Genomic DNA, 17,522 nt, shown 5'->3' on the forward strand with positions numbered 1-17,522 from the left:
CTCCCCTGGCTTTCAATGCCTATTGACGGCCTTGAGCAGGTATCGAGATAGTTTTACAGGTCAATGTAACCATCCACATCCACATCCACCGTCGAAGTCTTACTGATCCTTTTAGTTCCTATTTTTCTCAGTATTTTTTCACTATATTCAAGAAGACGTATCCGCTTTCTGCTGGAAAGAAAAGGATTGAGGAATAGGTGATGACGTAAGTTGAAAATTACCTAATTAGTATTGTAACCACCGGAGGCAAACACTTCTATTCACGCAATTTATTCTAAACTCTTTTCACTTTGTCGGCTGCCCGGGAGGGCTGAACATTGTAGCTTAACAGTGTTACTGACGAGGCGAAGAAGGTTTAAACTGAAACATACAAAAAAGTCAACTTACAAAATGTACATACAAACCATAAGGTAAACAAACCGATAAAACCGATCGAAAATACAGCACACTTACATTGTTGTGGCGCGTTTAGACGAAATTTCCAGAGGAAATTGCTAGCAGACTGCAGTAACTGCGGATAACTACGCGAAGCGCGTCTCGTTGAAAGTTCAACGTATAATGAACAGAAAATGTCATTTCAGCAAAGTGTCACTTGCAAAATGCAAATTATTAACCTAAATTCCCGCGCAAAATCAGGCCTAGGGGAAAACTAATAGAGGCCACTATAACAATCGGGTGTTAGATCCAACAAGTATAAAGGTTAGTTTAGTGATGGGAATAGGAAGTGCCAAAATATTCCAAGAAGTTCCAGAAGTTTCCGCGCACTTAGCCTTCACCAGTAGATGTCAGCTTCACATTCGTTGAAAAGATGCGCCACGCGACTAATGTCGAAAATTCGCCAGATGTGCGCGCGGAAATTCAAATGAGCCGGAAGTCAAGATTGAGACCGCATAGCCTGAGTATCAGGCCTTCCTAAGGGGAGGGGGGAAGGGGGAGAAGAGGAAAGGAAGGCCTGACACACAACCTTTCAGAAGTTTGTGTCGAACGTCCGAATTTTGGACGTTGGTGCTAATTGAACGAAACACAAAAGGTTACGTCACACCGCCGGAAACAAAAATTATCATGATAGACTAAACAATGCAACTGTCGCATGTTTTGTATTTTGATATCAAAGGTCATTTCTGTCATTTCTGGGTTACGAGTGCTGCGTTTATCGCCTGTTGAGCAACCGTCGTTCTTATACCCGTTGAGGCATTTATTTGGGTTTGGTACGTTTGGCTTGTTTCAGTGCGTCCGGTGACAGTACAGCCTCTCTAGTTAGGATTTGAATTGTTTAATAATCTTTATCCGGCCGCCTATTTGTTTTCGTAGCTGAGATATTGTGTTTCTTATCACGGCTATTTGTCTTTTGATTACACGTAGTTACGGCTGCGTTTTTGTCATCACTTCTTGCCATCCTGAACTGTGAGATTTGTATTTTCCTCCTGTAATGAAGCTGTATTTAGTCGCGAATTCTGCTCAGTGGTGCTCAACAGAAAATATTTTGTTTGGAGAGTCTTTTGCAATAGAGCTGTCTGTGTAACTTCAATTCATATCTCTCACAGCGGTCATCGCTGACATGACAGTTGCATGACCGGAAGTTATTTGGATTGGCTACTATTTACGGCGAAGCGTCATGCTCATCGAGGGGGCGGAATACTCGTCTCAATGCTTTTGTGTCAGGCTTTTCTTCCCTTTTCCCCTTCCTCTCTTCCCCCTCTCCCCACCCCCTTCCCCCCCGAAAAGCCTGATACTCAGGCTAGAGACCGCACGGCTTACTAGTGGCCAGTTAAAAAGTAAGGCGCATTCCTTAACATTTGCGTGGCGTGTTTCAGCCACACCGCATGAGGCCAAGGACTTGTGCGTCGTACAGACGGTGATGTAAACATTTACAGTTTTCCCGCCAATTATCGCGTGATTTTAAGAACAATCCTTGAGTTCCTGGAGAATGCCTGACTTACGAACAATATGACGTGATTATAAACTGATTCGTGCACCAGTTTCCTTGTGGTTTTACACTGTAAATAGTTTAATAGTCATAGTTTCCTCTTTTTGACAGCTGAATAATAGTTTTCTTTTTTTTTTTTTTTCATTTAAGACTAGAAAGTTTAGTTTTCGATTTTCAGTTATTATTAGCACGGGTCGCGAAAGTATTAGTCTTCGATATATTCCGTCGTTTTACAGTAGTTCTTCCAAGCCACAGAGATAAACTCTTCAGGTACAAAGTTACTAGTTTCAGTTCCTTATTTATTTTCAATTATGTTTTACATTTGTTGTGATAGACCTTCAACGTTATTTGCGAAGCTTAATCTTAAAAACAGTTAGTACAATGTGTAGCAACCTTATATTTCAGAATCGGCTTCGTCGCCTTTTTGTACCAGATCTTTCTCCTCCGCACAGGCCTCTTTCACGCTCCAGCGGACACAAATAAAGGACTGGAGAGAGTGAAATAACGAGGAGCGCGGGGGACGATGCTCTTCCCATCGTCCCCCGCGCACCCTTTTACTCAATTTCCGTATCTGTTCCCATTTCTGTTTTTCGCTCCTTTTTTTAAGAAGGGGGCCTCTGCGGAGATGAGAGGTACCAGATAGTAGCATTTACATTAAAATACTCAAGCTGCAATAGGGACTCCGCTAGGTAGGTTCGATTCTTCCAATTCCTCTCTATACTTTTGATGTACTTGCTTGGAATTTGTTCAAATATGAGAATATACTGTCCATTTGAAATTATCATAGCTAATATCTCAAGACGAAATACAGTCCATTGTAAAAAAAAAATTGGGTTACGAGTAAGCTTAATAACTTTAGTTAGTACAATACACGTATGCTGCACGTGAATCGCACAATAACGTAGTACAATATGCTGCACGTGGACCAGCCTCTGAGAGATAAACCACTCAAAAAGGCTTTCGGGAGCTCAGAGAAGTCATTAGCCTGCGAAGCAAGCGTTTCTGTTTGTGCGTTTTTCGCTGTTTGACCGCACGGAAATTAGAAGCCGTGAAAATATAGCAAAACACACCGGGTGAACTTTTACAGACTCGAGGTTTCCGAGGGAATATTGTTGTTTAATTTTTAAGCGAATTTTACCGCTATTCAAACTCTTCCATTACGCTTTGGTGACCTGTGCTGACTACTACGCCTGATACGGTGTTCTACATCTCAGGATGGTACGGAAATCTCTGATTCCTTATCGACCTAGCCTACAAATTCAATGGTGCTTTTGAGCGGCATATGACTTTTCGAGAAAAGGGTTTCAGTTAGCAAGCCGAAAAGGGCCATTGGGGTAACGACGTATTGTTCTTCTTTAAAGATAATTAAGCCTCCGATTAAAAAAAGGCCAAGCATTGTTATTAACGAATTACCGTTGCTCATTCTTTCTAAAAAGTTTGTGGTTCCCCTGACCCCCTCCCCCCCCCCCCCCCGCCAATAATTCTTAAACTGATCCTAATAGCCTTTTCCAATCAAAATTACTTCTGTCTTATGAAGCTCCGTCCTAAAGACTATTTCACTATACCCGATGCGAGACCAACACTGCAAAGTCCGCCAGCCAATTTTCGAACTAATTCTGACCAAAACTAAAACAGGCCACAACTCATAAACACAACACTCACCACCCTCAAGTCCCTCTATTTCTTTTCGTTTTTTGTTCTCAGTATCCCAAATACAGAAAGTCAAGGAAATTTCAAACATTTTGCACAAGAAACAGGGGCTAAAAATGCGCGTAAAGAGTCATTCATCAGTGCAAAGTGAAAAGAGGCCTGTAACGAAATATTTACTTCCGCTTCCGTTCAAGTTTGACAGCTAATTGACACGAACGGTTGGTCATGCAAGGCACAGTGAGCTTCATGTAAGCCGACAAACGACGCGCGTTACCGTTTAATATGGCTGAGGCATTCCTTTTCAGTGGCGGCGGATATAAGGAGGAATTTGTCAATCCAGTGGAAGAAGATTTGCAATGTTCAATCTGCCATTTACCCTTGAAAGAGGCAGTCCAAACAGGAATATGTGGCCACAGATTTTGCAAACAGTGTCTGGACGAGCACTTCATAAGGTTAGTATTCGTTGAGTGTACCGGCCGTCTAATCGTCAGTTGTAAAGCATGAACCAGTGCAGTGGAATTTGAAAACGTACAATATTCTCTTTCTTTGAGCCAATAACTTATTAAACACATACTCTTTTACCCCCGGTGCAATGAATGCCTTGTCTTTCAGTCCATCAGCAAATTACTATACCTTGCAGAATCTACTGCGATTACTGAACATTGAGTTCTAAGTTAAACCCCGAAAAGCTTGTTAAAATACTCTCTTTATAAGACAGATCCCTCGGAGGAACTTTCGATGCAGAGTACACTTGGCACAAGTCGACTCATGAGCGACTAGCATCGATCCCTGGTCGATCGAATCGCTGAAAATCGCGGGAAGGCGACTTGTTCATTGAATTTAATCTACATATTGTTGGCGCGAAAATCACTAATTTAACGGTCCTGTAAAAACACAGACCGTGACTATACTATACAGGCTGAGTAATTATTTTTACTTTGATTTTTTTCTCGTTCTATCTAATCATATTATACATATACTGGTCTTACAGAGTTGCAGTATATAGTGGTTACAGGTATATCTGCTTGTTCCAACTCCCTGTTTATTTTCCTTATCCAAAATGACGGTAAAAAAAGTACGAGGATCACACAGAACTTTCTCGCGCAAAACATGCTAACATCGCAACCTAATTATCATATTCATCGTATTGGAAATACACTATCTGAAGCAATAATCTAAAAATTGGATTGTTCAAACAAGTATTCTTAGTTTTATGTTGTGAACATCAAGGGTTCAAGGTGGTGTGCGTGTGAACTAAAGTGTTGTTCCATTGCCTAATATGTACGTTCATCGACTGGGCCCAGAGAAGCGAGATTTGAGGTCAGTTCAGGCTAAACTCACTGGCAAAATGCGTTGTGAATCGAGTTTGTTTATCTACAAGAAAGCGATCGAACAAAGCTACATGGGATCTTCAAGTGGTCAGTGTAAAATGCAGACTGCAGACTGGGGGTAAAATGCAGACTAAATTATAAAGACTATCTTTTTAAAGTTAGGTATGGGTCGCACTTGGGCAAAGTTTTCAACTTTGCCGGCAAAGAAACCACAGAAAATTTGAAACCGCAACCGGAAAGCAAACTTTTACTTTCAACTATCAGGGTCGCACTAGGTGAAAAAAATATGTCAGTGATAACACTTTGAATAACTTAAAAAATCTTCGGTCAAAATTTTCGGCCCATAATCTTAGCAACATTATTTCTTCGTCGTTCGACCAGCACGCGTACACCCGTCTTTCCTCAGCAGAAGAAGACGACGAACTTAGGTCAACTTGGTCCGCTGAGTTCGACGAGCTCCGGAAACGACGAGTGCAGAGGAATTCTGCGAAGGGCTCTCAATAGTTGCCTCTTCAGGACTATAACTTTGACCTCGAGAATACATATATTGCGAAAACTCTGCGCTGCCACCGAAAAAAAAGGGGAACTGTGATGAATTGTATCTTGCGCGCTGTTTAATTTTATTGCATAAATTTTCTGTTTGCTGTTCAGTGACAAGTGATGACAGTTTTCGCTGTGATTCCTATTGTTAAGCCCAAGTTTTCCGAAATCTGCCTGCCCCACCCAAGCACTACGGCGCCTTTGATGTTTTTGCCGATTTCCAAAAATTTTCCAAACCATAAAAGTTAGGGTCGCACTAGGAAAAGTGTCTCGTTGACAGATTTTGACCGCAAAGTAAACAAATTCTCGCAAAACTTTGCTAAGTGCGACCCATGCCTTACAGTCAATCCAGGTCACGCGTGAACAGTAATTCCAAGAATGAAATGAACATTCGAATTTCTCTTTGTAATGTCCGACATGTGAATGAAATGTTGGACATCTCTCTGGAAATCGTTCCGAAAAAGACGCATTAACTGAAAAAAAAGATTCAAAATACTTGGGAAACAATTGTTATTCTTGAAATATTCAATTTTGCAATGTAAAGAAAAATTCATAGCTTTATACTGTCAATGAGCTAGGGAAATTTATACGGGAACTCTGAAATCTCGTTGGCGATTTTGAAAACTGACATGTAAATTTCAAAACTCCGTTCAAATTTCAAAAATATCGTTCACGCGTGACCTGGGTTGACTGTAAAACATTCGAAGTGATTTTGGTCTGTATAGAAAGCTAATAAGTAAGTGTAGAATTCCAAAAAGATACATGTAGCGTTGTTAGCGAAAATTAGGAATTTGAGGCTTGCGAAAAAAACTTAAGATTTCATTGCGTGACTTTTGGGGACGGCGCCCTACTTCTTCTTCCAATACTTTCAAAAATTATTTCTCCATGAATTCGCTTCGAAATAAACAGAAAAACCGCTCAACAAGATATGTAAATGTTTTAGTTTTGAAAAAAAAAAAAAACATTTGACGATGTGCTTTCGAAGTATATCGCTGAATTTTAAAGTGCGCGGATGGATGCATTTTACTACCGTCCGCCGTGAATTAATTACTTTGTAAACAAACCGAGTACAGAAAACTCAAAAATTCGTATCTCGGTAAATATATGTCCTATCGAGCTCATTTTTGTCTCTATAGAAAGCTGAGTAAATTTAAAATTCAAATATGAAAAGATTTCTGTTGCACAAATAGCGTGAAAGGAATTTAGCGCTTGCGAAAAATTCGTAGAAAATGAAAACAGTTCTCACGGTTTAAAATGAATGAATACTTTCCGGGATACAACCTGCCCAACCGAACAAAATTTAATTTAATTTAGTCTACATTTTACCCCTGGTCTGCAGTGTTCAGTTTGCATTTTACCCCGAGTCTGCAGTCTGCAGTCTGCAGTCTGCAGTCTGCAGTCTGCATTTTACACTGACCGGATCTTAAAGCGTCTGTTGAAAGATTACCGCCAGGATACAAGCTGCCCACACATCAATCGTTCCCCCACAGGCGACCGTTGCCAGCTATATAATCTTTCAACAGACGCGTAATAAGATCTCATAACGCTTTGTTCGATCACGTTCTTGTATCAACAAACTCAATTTGCTGCGCAATTTGGCAGTGAATTTAGCCGGAATTTACATCACATTAACTCCTCTGCGCCCTGTGGTTCGTCGTGCTCTAACAACCACGAAAAAATACAGGTCAAAACTAAATTTATGACCCTTGATAAATGCTTTCAAAGGATGGTTATCTAATTAAACCGCAACACTTTATACCATCACTATCTGCATAACCCATTGTACAAGAACTAGCAAAGGATCAGCCCAGGCCGATTTACCAGAGCCAGCGAATTTGGTCAGAAAAACGGCTAGGTTTTCATGAACCGGCAGATCTCAGTACGTCTGACGGAAAATGACCTAAAAGCAATTCTTGCAAAAGAATGTCACTATTACCTTTTTCTTTCATTTACTCCAACTTGGACTGCCAGTCGCGGGTAACACAATTATATAATAAGGTTATATATTCCTTTTAATTGATAATTATCTACAGTGTAAACCCCCCCTTACGGCCACCTCGTTATTACGGCCACTTTTTTTTTGGCCGCTCAGAAAAACGACCATACATTTTCTTGTAAAAAAAAAACCCTCGTTAATACGGTCACCCGTTAATAAATTATACGGCCAAATTTGTTTGGCCCATTGGCGACCGTATTAACGGGGTTCCACTGTACTTGTAATTTACCTACTACCACAAGCTTTATTGGTTTCCTCCCTGGGGCGGAAACTTACTTCCGGCAGAAAAAATTACGTGATAGTTTTGTCTTTGTGAGGTACTCAGCTGGGAACTACTGCAACTCTTCGCCAACTATTCGTTACTATTCGCGAGTCTTCGCCGAAAATTGGCAACATTCGTCACTATTCGTAACAATTCGCAAGTAATCACGACTATGTTCGTGTTCTTGGGGTAAACAATAGACTGGGAGTATTGTTTCGTTTTATTGATCCCCATATGTACAACTGAAGCCACTAACCAGAAAGCCGGGTGGAAGGAATGGCGGACGGTACAGCACGGGTCAGAAGGGAGGTTGACTCACTGTCAAAAATAGATGGAAAGAAACTGTTATCGTCCAGCCAAATGCGCAATAATACAATTATCGATTGCTCTTGGTTTAGAACTGATGATGAAGTAGAGACGAGAATGTTGTTAAAACGTTTTGCTGTGCAGCAGTGAACCAAGGAGCCGTCCCTCCTTCTACTCAGGGACAGTCGATACGCGAATGAATACAAGTATATTTCTAGCGGCATGACAACGCGATGCGTAGCTGGGGTGACCCCTTCCTTGCTTCGTGAGAACTTTGAAACGGAGTTTTGTGTGGGAAAAAAATTCAACCTCCACCTGTTATAGTAGCGATTGAAAAGAAATACGTTGGCCAGTCCAATGGAATTTTCATGCTTGTTTCTATGACAGTGTATGAGAAAAGAACAAACATAAGCAGAAGAGGTCAGAGCAGCACTGCGCATGCGTGTGTCATCCTGTGGTTCAACCTCGTTTTCAGGGTCTCTTCTCATCACGTCCAAGACGGAGTTAAGAAGAGAGACCCTGGAAGTGAGGTTGCCTGTGGTTGTGCTTATCAGTTCACTCGTGGGAACCAAGCATAGTCACAAGAAAATCAAATGCATTTCGCGTCTAACGTTGGTTCACTGATAATTTTTGTTATGTTTGTGCTTATCGTTAAAATATAAACCAGGCCTTATTCTTATAAATAGGTTGGAGAGTGCTGAGAAACCATTAACTTGTCCTTTGGATCGAAACACCTTAACTCGAGACAAAGTAAGTGAACTGTGCATTGAGATAGTAATATCTAATTTATATACGCTTTGCAGTAGAGAAACGATGGAGGCATGGAAACTCTTTTTACGGTGAATAGTAGTGTTAACGCTGAACTTTGCTACATTTTGCACTGTCCTTAACGAAGTAAAACTATTTGGGGGAGAATCTAAAAAGCTATAGGGATGAATGGATCTCAGTAAAGTCAACAAATCATCGAAAACAAACTAGCATCAATTTATTAAGTGATTACCTCATGTCGCTTCTGAATCTCATCTCTTGAATCCCCTCATAGCTTCTGACTCGTTCCTAGTGGAGTCTGATAAGTGTGACAAGGGAGCTGAGGTTATACGATTTTTAAATAATGAGAGAAAAGACTGGGATTGAGTCAGTTGTAGCTCAGTGATTAGAAGCTTTCAATGGGCGTGCAGACGATCATAAAGGGACTCACGTTGTTTCTTTGCAGTCAATTTGATTGCTGTTAGCTGGCTTAATACTGTCCACTTTTTATTTCGATTCACATTGTGTATCTACGTGGTGATTATTAAGATAAATATTTTTTTCTTAATTTATCTTTTTATTTGTCATAGGACATCTTCCCTGACAAAGCAACAGAGAGAAAGATTCTTTCCTTTCTTGTTAAATGTCCAAGTAAAAGCTGCCGGTGGACAGGCGAGCTGAGGTCAAAAGATGTAAGAGCTGTGTTTTCCTTTTTTCAATCCTAGCGCCGAACAGAAGAAATTACCGCCATGCGCAGTGAACAACACGAAACTGAGTAGATCGGATAGAAACGGTTCAGATCTTTCCTACGTATAAATTTAGAATGGAAGCCTTAACGTTAGTTTTAGGAATTCTGCTTCTCTGTTGGTTTGGGTGGTTTGCTTTCAAATTAAATTAAAATGAATGAAATTCATCTTCCGTCGGATTCACAATATGGCGTTTGTCCTCTGTTGTCTTGCTTGAAAATCTTTATTTTTACAGTAATTATACAAAACAAACTCTTTAGTTTTAGTGGTTTTCTCTTCTTCTTCTTCTTCTTCTTCTTCTTCTTCTTCTTCTTCTTCTTCTTCTTCTTCTTCTTCTTCTTCTTCTTCTTCTTCTTCTTCTTCTTCTTCTTCTTCTTATAGCGTTATAAAGAGGGATTTAATTCACGATTACTGCATTTAGTTTATAAGTACATTTGATAAAACTATAGATATAAATATCTTATTCCAATCTTTTATTTCTATAGGATCATCTGGAATCTTGCCCTCTGAAACTTGTCCCTTGTTTGAACAAAAGCTGTCCTGTGAAAATGAAAAGGAAAAACCTAGAAGTGCACGTGACCAACACGTGTAAATGGAGGATAATTAGCTGCGATTTCTGTGATGAGTCATATCCAGAAATTAAAACTCGGGTGAGAACAGTATGGCGGACTTGACTGTTAATGTACGCTGTATGCATTTTTTTGACTTTTGTACTCACTCCTCCGAACAGTCTTGCATGGTTTTCAAGCTAGTCTCAATAATATTTTTACAGTTTAAATCAAGATGCCTAAAAGTCAACAAAGAACTTGATTTTGATCATCATCATTAGCTCAAATTATCAGTTGTATTTATCAGTAAGGTGTTAAGCAGTAGTGAAATACTTCGCTATGAATGCCATTCATTTTATTTTTTTCAAAACGTGTGTCATCTTGCTTCAGGTTAGTAAGTCCATATCAGCACTTGTCGGACCATAGGAGGAGTTTGTAAAACTTTAAGGTTCTCAATCCATAAGTTGTTTTGTTATTTTTTCTAAGGTCCATCAAGATGAGTGTAAAAGATGCCCCTTAAACTGTCCGAAGAGCTGCGGAGCTATCATCGTGAGAGAAGAGGTATGCACCGCGCTGTGAATCTGTTGAGTATTTATTTCATAATTATTGATTTCATCTAAATAATTATTTTGTGTCAGCCTAAATTAAAAAGTCCTAACGCGTGTTAAGTTTTATATTTTACTTCTGTACCAGAATTGAGGGTTACCATATATTACAGGATTTGTGTCCTGGTACATCACAGGCCTTAAATCTCAGTGAGGCTTTTGTTTACGCCCATTTACATATTATGAGGCGAACGCTATCCGAGTGATAATAAACAACTTAAGAGCTTAAGCCAGCTTACCCCCCCCCCCCCCCCCCCACTCCGACTGTAAAGCCACCTTATCATACGGAGTTTATATGATCTCCTGGTAGGGCAGGTTGTTCACTGGTGCTAAATAAAACTTTACTGCGTTTTCAGAACCGTTTTTATCAGAGAGCGTGAGTCTGATTCTGCAGTAAAATACCTGAAAATGAAAAGGATATGAGAACAACCCTCATGCAGTACTTACAAAACAGCCGTAGGAGTTGTCCAATGTTAAGGCTTTATATGTTTTTATGTAGTCCTTAAACTTTAGTAAACAACCGGCAGTATTCGACACTAACTTTCCTGCTAAATTGCCCTTTGGGCAACCAAGTCTCTATTTTTTGTTGCCTAGCGTATTTTTTGGTTGCCCAAAAAATCGCCGGCTCGCTTCGCTCGCCGTTTATCCCGGGAAAATACAAAGCGTAAATTTGGCCGCTTGGAGCCTGGGTACGGTAAATTTACCAACATTCTTTGCGGGGTAAAAAAAAACATGGCGGCCACGATTTTGTGCACAGTGTTTCGTGCTCGTTTCGTTGTATCTTGTTCAAACTAATATGTATCTTTTTTCGATCTACGGCTAACGGGTATGAAAATATCCCAAGGTAGGTACCCATATTAACACAATAAATAAATTGACGGCAAAGAGTTTTCAATTCGCTTTATTTCCTGCTGGACACACTGTGGACAGGAGCAAAACATCTGCTTGCCCGATCGGGCAACTTTTACCGTAGTTTTACTTGCCCATTGAATCAGTTTACTTGCCCCGGGCAATCGGGCAAGCGTTAGTGTCGAACACTGACAACCGTAGCGTGTGAACAAGAACACTAAAAATTATATTATGTAATGTTGTTGTGACCGCCATTCAATGTCTTAAAAGTAAGGTTTACCGTATTTTTTTTCCGGGCCAATTCGAACCTGCACCAACAGTATCGGAAAAATCGCACCATAATGACTCTTAACCAGCCTCTTATAAAGTTGAAGCGTTTTAACAAGAGAATCAAAAACGTGATTTGTCAGCCGTATCGTCCACCACATATGAGTACAGCCTTAGACTATTTCCAGTTCCTCTTTTCTCATAAGATTCGTCGAGGATCAATGAAGCTTCTTAATAGGGGTTTGAACGAGAAGAGATTGTGTTCTCTTCTCGCGCGCCGATCTCGTTTGGTGCCAATCCTCCTCGTCCCAATTTTTCGCTGCGTGTTACCACCACACAGACTCTGAGAGAGAAACAGACTGCAAGCGGTCTAATACAGCTTCCGCTAGAAGTCATCTATGCAATGGCTGATTATTAAGTACATACATTGAGAGATGTTACTATTGATGTGTTTTACAGATGGCATCCCACGAGGAGAGAGATTGTCCGCTGACCATTATGTCCTGCCCGTATGCTCACATGGGTTGTGGAACGATGGTAATAATGTTTTGAACACCTTAGTAAATTGGAGTTGCCATAAATATTAGCCGGTAATGTCTCTTTATTTATTTCCAAGATTACACAATGCAAATCAACAGACAATTGGCAACGACTTGTCAGAGGAACATTTCTTCCAATCACGGGGTTCCGAAAGACGACAAAACAGGAATAAAGGGATGTACACGATAAAATAAAGAAACTAAATTGAAAATATATATGGACACAATCCACACTTCTGTATATTTCTATAAAGGTTAGTGCTGGTCTTATAAAAAACTGAGATGACTTTTACGTAAACCCCTCTCCCCACCCCTCCCTCGCTGCGAGGGCCGGAGCATGAGAATGGATACTGAACACTACTACAGAATGTTAAAATAAAAAAATAAAAACTCGGAAATACTCTACCAAGCTAAGGACGCTTTTGAGAGCAATGACTTATTTTTACACCCCACATAGGTGGGCGTATTGTTTTAAATTGATCTGCGGATTTTTTTTTTTCGTAGATTCAGCGAAGAGATATTGAAACCCATCTTCAATCTACTGTGAGACTCCATCTTGACATGGCTACGAGAACACTTGAGAAGAAAGTGGATGCTCTTGAGAGAAGACAAGGGCAACGTCCAGGAAAATACACATGGAAGATCAATGGCTTTAATGAGGTCTTGGGACAAGCCAAAAACCAAGAAAGTAGAATAGAAAGTGAACCATTTTATCACAATGGTTATAAATTTAGAATGCTATTGAAGCCAAATGGCAATAAAGCCGGGAAAGACACTCACCTCTCGGTATATTTTCAGATTATGAAAGGTGAGTACGACGCCATCTCACCCTGGCCTTTCCACAAAAAATTGAAGTTTGCATTAATTGATCAGCAAGAAAATCTAAACGACAGGGAGAACATTGTTCTTTCCTTCACAACAAATCCTGAAAACAGGGAATGCTTCGGAAGGCCCGTGACAGATGAGAACCCTGGGCACGGCTTCCCCAAGTTTGCATCACATGACAAGCTGAGGGAGAGGCGCTACATTGTGGACGACACGATATTTATTCAACTTCAAGTCGTCTCGCCATGATAGATGTGACTCATGTTCCGAAAAAAAAAAATAGTGGAGAAAAGAGATTCCTCAGATAATTTTGTATCATTACATCTTTCAGACATGAGAGTCGTAAATTTTGTAATGTAACATTTAATGTAGTTTGCCTGTTTCTTAAGATCAGATCGACAAAAAGTAGTTTTTACCGTTGTTCTTTTGAACATTAAGACCGACGAAACGTCGATAATTTTTTCGACTTTTTGTTGTAAAATGTTTCCTCAGTTGTTTTTTTCTTGTTGATGTATCTTTTTTGGCAGTTTAAACGAAGGTGTTCAACCACTTACTTACAGTTATTCAAATTGAAAACATCTCGGACGCGCATGTCTACGATCCATCGCGTGACCTTTGCATGGACATTATTTGTGATCAGGGACCAAGCAGGTCTAAGGAAAAACAGACCAATTGCGGCCAGTTTATGGAACGACATCCCAGATTACGGATCAGCGCACGTTTATGTCGATGATATCTCCTTTGTGTAAATTATGTTCGTCGTAATTGTTTGTACTTTATCCCTTAAAAATATTGTTGGAACAGTTCGAATTAACCTATGAATTTCACGGCGAGTATTCTTTTCCCCTCCTCGCGTTTCACTTTTGTTTTACATCGAAAACTGAGAGTTCAGATAGAGTCCATTTTGTAGACATTTGTAATGCTGACAAATTGTTTAGCAAAATGCAGGGTTGAGAACTTCATATTTATTTTTGTTACACGTAGATCTATGTTGTTGTGTTATCAGATTTTAATAGCAAAAATTGTTCTCTTCTGCTGGCAGCGTTATATTTGTAAGTTTTGCACTGCGACATAGTACAGTGAGTACAGTGATACAAAGGTACGATACGTATCATATCACATGAAAGGCTACAGATTGCCTTATGCCAGGGAGCACTTGTAATAATCAGTATTTCAGCTTACTCAGTTCTTTAATCAAGGTTAATTTAACACATGGTCCCCATGGTTTCAGATGTAAGATTTTGCAGGCCAATTAATAATTACTACTGCCGATAGTTAATAAGTAGTAGTAGCTATCTACCGCGGTTAGATATTTACATACAACAATGTACCGTTGTAACTATTTTCATCTTTTGTTGAAATTGTGAATCCGATGAGGTTTTTGGAGAACCTCAATTTGCAAAGCAGTTTTGTTGTAACAAAAATATTCGCATTAAAAGGCTTTGTCAACAAAGCGACTGCTGTTTTAAAGAGTTCTGCTGTAGACCGGATAAGTAGGGCGTGAGGAGAACATTTTAATACAAAGATAACTGACAAAATCAAAAGACAAACTAAATTTGGCACTCAGTGGAATGACAACAACATCCTGATGATGTTAAAAACGTCTGATTTCATTGTGTATTTTTTAACTGAAACGTCGGGAGAGGAATCAAATTAAAAAAAAATAGTTTTGTTAATTTTAAGACAAGAAAATGAATGCGGTAAGGTCTACTATTCCTCAATCCAGAAACTACGGAGAGACTGGTACGAGTGAGGAATTATGGGATCGTTTGGGTAGATAGCCTGCGTAGCAGTCGTTTCCGTTTCCTTCAAGCCAAGCGGGGCAAGCGCGCGAGGGTTGCACGCGAGGGCATTGGGCAAAAAGGAGCTCGCGTGCTTACCCCGCTTGGCTTGAAGGAAACGGAAACGACTGCTACGCAGGCTAGGGTAGACGAGTGGTAATTGTGCTGATGAATAGGTATATTATTGTTCACGGCAGTCAGTTGTATTGGAAATACTCTTTTAGGTAAAAAAGCGTTACAAAGAGCTACGTTATCCCATGAAAACGCCAAACTTATTGCACTTATTCGTCCAATATCCCTTATCAATCTCACATTTTCTGTAGCTAGGTATACCCCATTGCACTCTCGAACGGAAGCTATGACTTTCGATGTCGTTCACTAACTCCCTAGGGGACTGGTTGGTGACACTTCGAATTCTTTGAATTGTCCAATAGCGAGTGAGGTGCAGAAGTAGAATTCTCGCATGAAATTTCTCATTTGTGCCCTATTTACTTCATACCTTATATTTGAAGAAGGAATGAATCTGTCCTCTATGACAGATCCGTCAGATCTGAGAAAACACATGCCTTTTTTTTTAGCTGACTGCAATGAAAAAATATCCACACATTTTTTTTTCATGCATTTGAGAAAAACAACATCCTTCGGGGATAAAAATATTCGCGTGCTATCTGCTATGTAAATTCAACATACTTAGGGAACTGGTCAAAACTATTTTACATGCTCGGGACCCTCTTTTTGGAGTGGGGTTAGGGAAGAGACCATGGGTCTCTAAAGACAAGTGGGAGGGGGGCTGGGTAACAGACCACGGGTCTCTAAAGACAAGTGGGGGGGGGGGGGGGGGGGGCTGGGTAAGAGGCAATGGGTCTCTAAAGACAAGTGGGGGGGGGGGGGGCTGGATAACAGACCATGGGTCTCTAAAGACAAGTGGGAGGGGGGCTGGGTAAGAGACCATGGGTCTCTAAGAACAAGTGGGGGGGGGGGCTGGGTAACAGACCATGGGTCTCTAAAGACAAGTGGGAGGGGGGGCTGGGTAACAGACCACGGGTCTCTAAGAACAAGTGGGGGGGGGCTGGGTAACAGACCATGGGTCTCTAAAGACAACTAGGCATATACTGTAATAAAACGTAAATTCAAATGCAAGGCTGATCGGACAGCTAAAGTAATTTTATTGCGCAATATTTTGGTTACACAATACTAACCTTCTTCAGGGGCTGCTAAAAGCTTTAAGTAAAAATTGGAAATAAACGGTTACAATGTAATCGTTTATTTCCAATTTTTTCTCATAAAGTTATTTTAGCCGTCTGATCAGCCTTGTATTTTATTTTACGTTTTATTCAACATCATGATCCTGATCTACACAAAGATCCGGTTACACTTTGCTGCTGTTTGTACAAGTGGTTCTTGTACTATTCAAGAGTTACCGTATACTGTAATACAGTATATGCCTATATCTATATTATATACAGTGGAATCGAAACGCAAAAACAAAAAGTCCTGGTGGTCTTGCCGCCAGATCTAATGCTACATAAAACTAATTTGAAGGCTGGCATTGCGGCAGTTTAAACTGTGTTCAGCCACCTTCAGGCTGTTTATGCTGCTAACGAGACAATGCGTGACAATAGTGCGATAAGAATGACAAGACTGATCTTCTTGATTAAGTCACGCACATGACCTTACAATCTGGTTTGATTCAAGTCAGTACCAGGTACGCTTTTATTCACAATGGCGGAAGTTTCAAGAAATCGTTCAATGCCTTCTGGTCATGACGAAGAGTTTGAAAATCCAGTCGATGAAGATTTTCATTGCACTATTTGTCAGTTACCATCGAAAGAACCGGTTCAAACGAGATGTGGCCACAGATTTTGCCAGCAATGTCTCGAGGAGCATTTACGAAGGTATGATTTGAAACAGAAATATCTTTTTTATGAAATTATTGCTTTTGATGTTTCATCTTTTAAAACGTAAATTTTAGTACTTGGTATTGTACTTGAGCATCTCTTGATTCTTGTTGCATAGTGTGATGTTCTTCACAATGTTAAATATATGTGTTTTTTCCTTTTACCGGTTTAGTATCTAGTCAGTGAGTTGGCCACCATTTTGAATCGCGGCAAACGTGGTACATTGTACAGTATATTGTATATTGTATATTGTTCTCCGGTCTTCTGTCTCTTGCTAATGGTCAAAGTACCTCATCATTAACTCCTGTATTTTGTGAGCAAACCTAATTTCATATAAGCCTCGTGGTTTCGTTTAGGTTTTCTCTCCGTTCTTAATTTAACTTCGACTTGAAAACCTATATTCTGTATTGTATTTTGTAATGTGTGCATATGGTGATCTGATGGAAAATTATTTGCATTCACGTAGTCTTAAAATTGATTTGGAAATGTTCAAAGCTGGATAACTTAAGGCATTGGCAAACAATATATATTTTAATTTGAGTGAGAAATCCGGCTAGATTTCACATTCTATAAACCCGTGGGGGCCGGGAAGCCCCGTTAAATTATCGGGCGCGATAAGAATATTTTGCCAAATTCCTTCTTCATCTATTTCGACAGTTCGTCTGTTAAGGTTTGCAAAAAAATAATAAATCAGTAAACCTAAAT

At 40.0% G+C, this 17,522-nt stretch overlaps 2 protein-coding genes across 3 annotated transcripts in view; both read left to right on the forward strand.

The window, feature by feature from the left end:
• Positions 1-3,796: 3,796 nt before the first annotated feature.
• LOC146487879 (TNF receptor-associated factor 4-like) lies at positions 3,797-14,595 on the forward strand. Of its 2 annotated transcripts, XM_085128394.1 has the most exons (7): positions 3,797-4,029; positions 8,699-8,762; positions 9,350-9,451; positions 9,991-10,155; positions 10,540-10,614; positions 12,234-12,311; positions 12,818-14,595. In XM_085128394.1, exons 1-7 carry the CDS (start codon positions 3,860-3,862, stop codon positions 13,385-13,387), a joined length of 1,224 nt encoding a protein of 407 aa, XP_084984520.1. In that variant the 5' UTR covers positions 3,797-3,859; the 3' UTR covers positions 13,388-14,595. The 2 variants fall into 2 exon arrangements, with proteins under 2 accessions (XP_084984520.1, XP_084984529.1); XM_085128403.1 differs by lacking the exon at positions 12,234-12,311 and having other exon boundaries at positions 3,798-4,029.
• A 2,040-nt stretch (positions 14,596-16,635) lies between these two features.
• The window catches only part of LOC146487880 (TNF receptor-associated factor 5-like), a 43,691-nt gene continuing 42,804 nt past the window's right edge, over positions 16,636-17,522 (forward strand). The window contains exon 1 of the mRNA XM_085128048.1: positions 16,636-16,814. The gene's annotated coding sequence lies outside the window, so the exon portion shown is untranslated. The remainder of the gene's footprint in view (positions 16,815-17,522) is intronic.

This window comes from Pavona decussata, unplaced genomic scaffold (genome assembly GCF_977016875.1).
Source record: "Pavona decussata unplaced genomic scaffold, jaPavDecu1.1 SCAFFOLD_13, whole genome shotgun sequence".
Lineage (NCBI taxonomy): Eukaryota > Metazoa > Cnidaria > Anthozoa > Scleractinia > Agariciidae > Pavona > Pavona decussata.

Excerpts from the sequence above, each read along its gene's own strand:
- LOC146487879 (XM_085128394.1), top strand. The coding sequence starts at position 3,860 with ATGGCTGAGGCATTCCTTTTCAGTGGCGGCGGATATAAGGAGGAATTT. Across the intron at positions 4,030-8,698 it reads CTGGACGAGCACTTCATAAG|GTTGGAGAGTGCTGAGAAAC; the intron begins GTTAGTATTCGT and ends TCTTATAAATAG. Across the intron at positions 12,312-12,817 it reads ACATGGGTTGTGGAACGATG|ATTCAGCGAAGAGATATTGA; the intron begins GTAATAATGTTT and ends TTTTTTTCGTAG.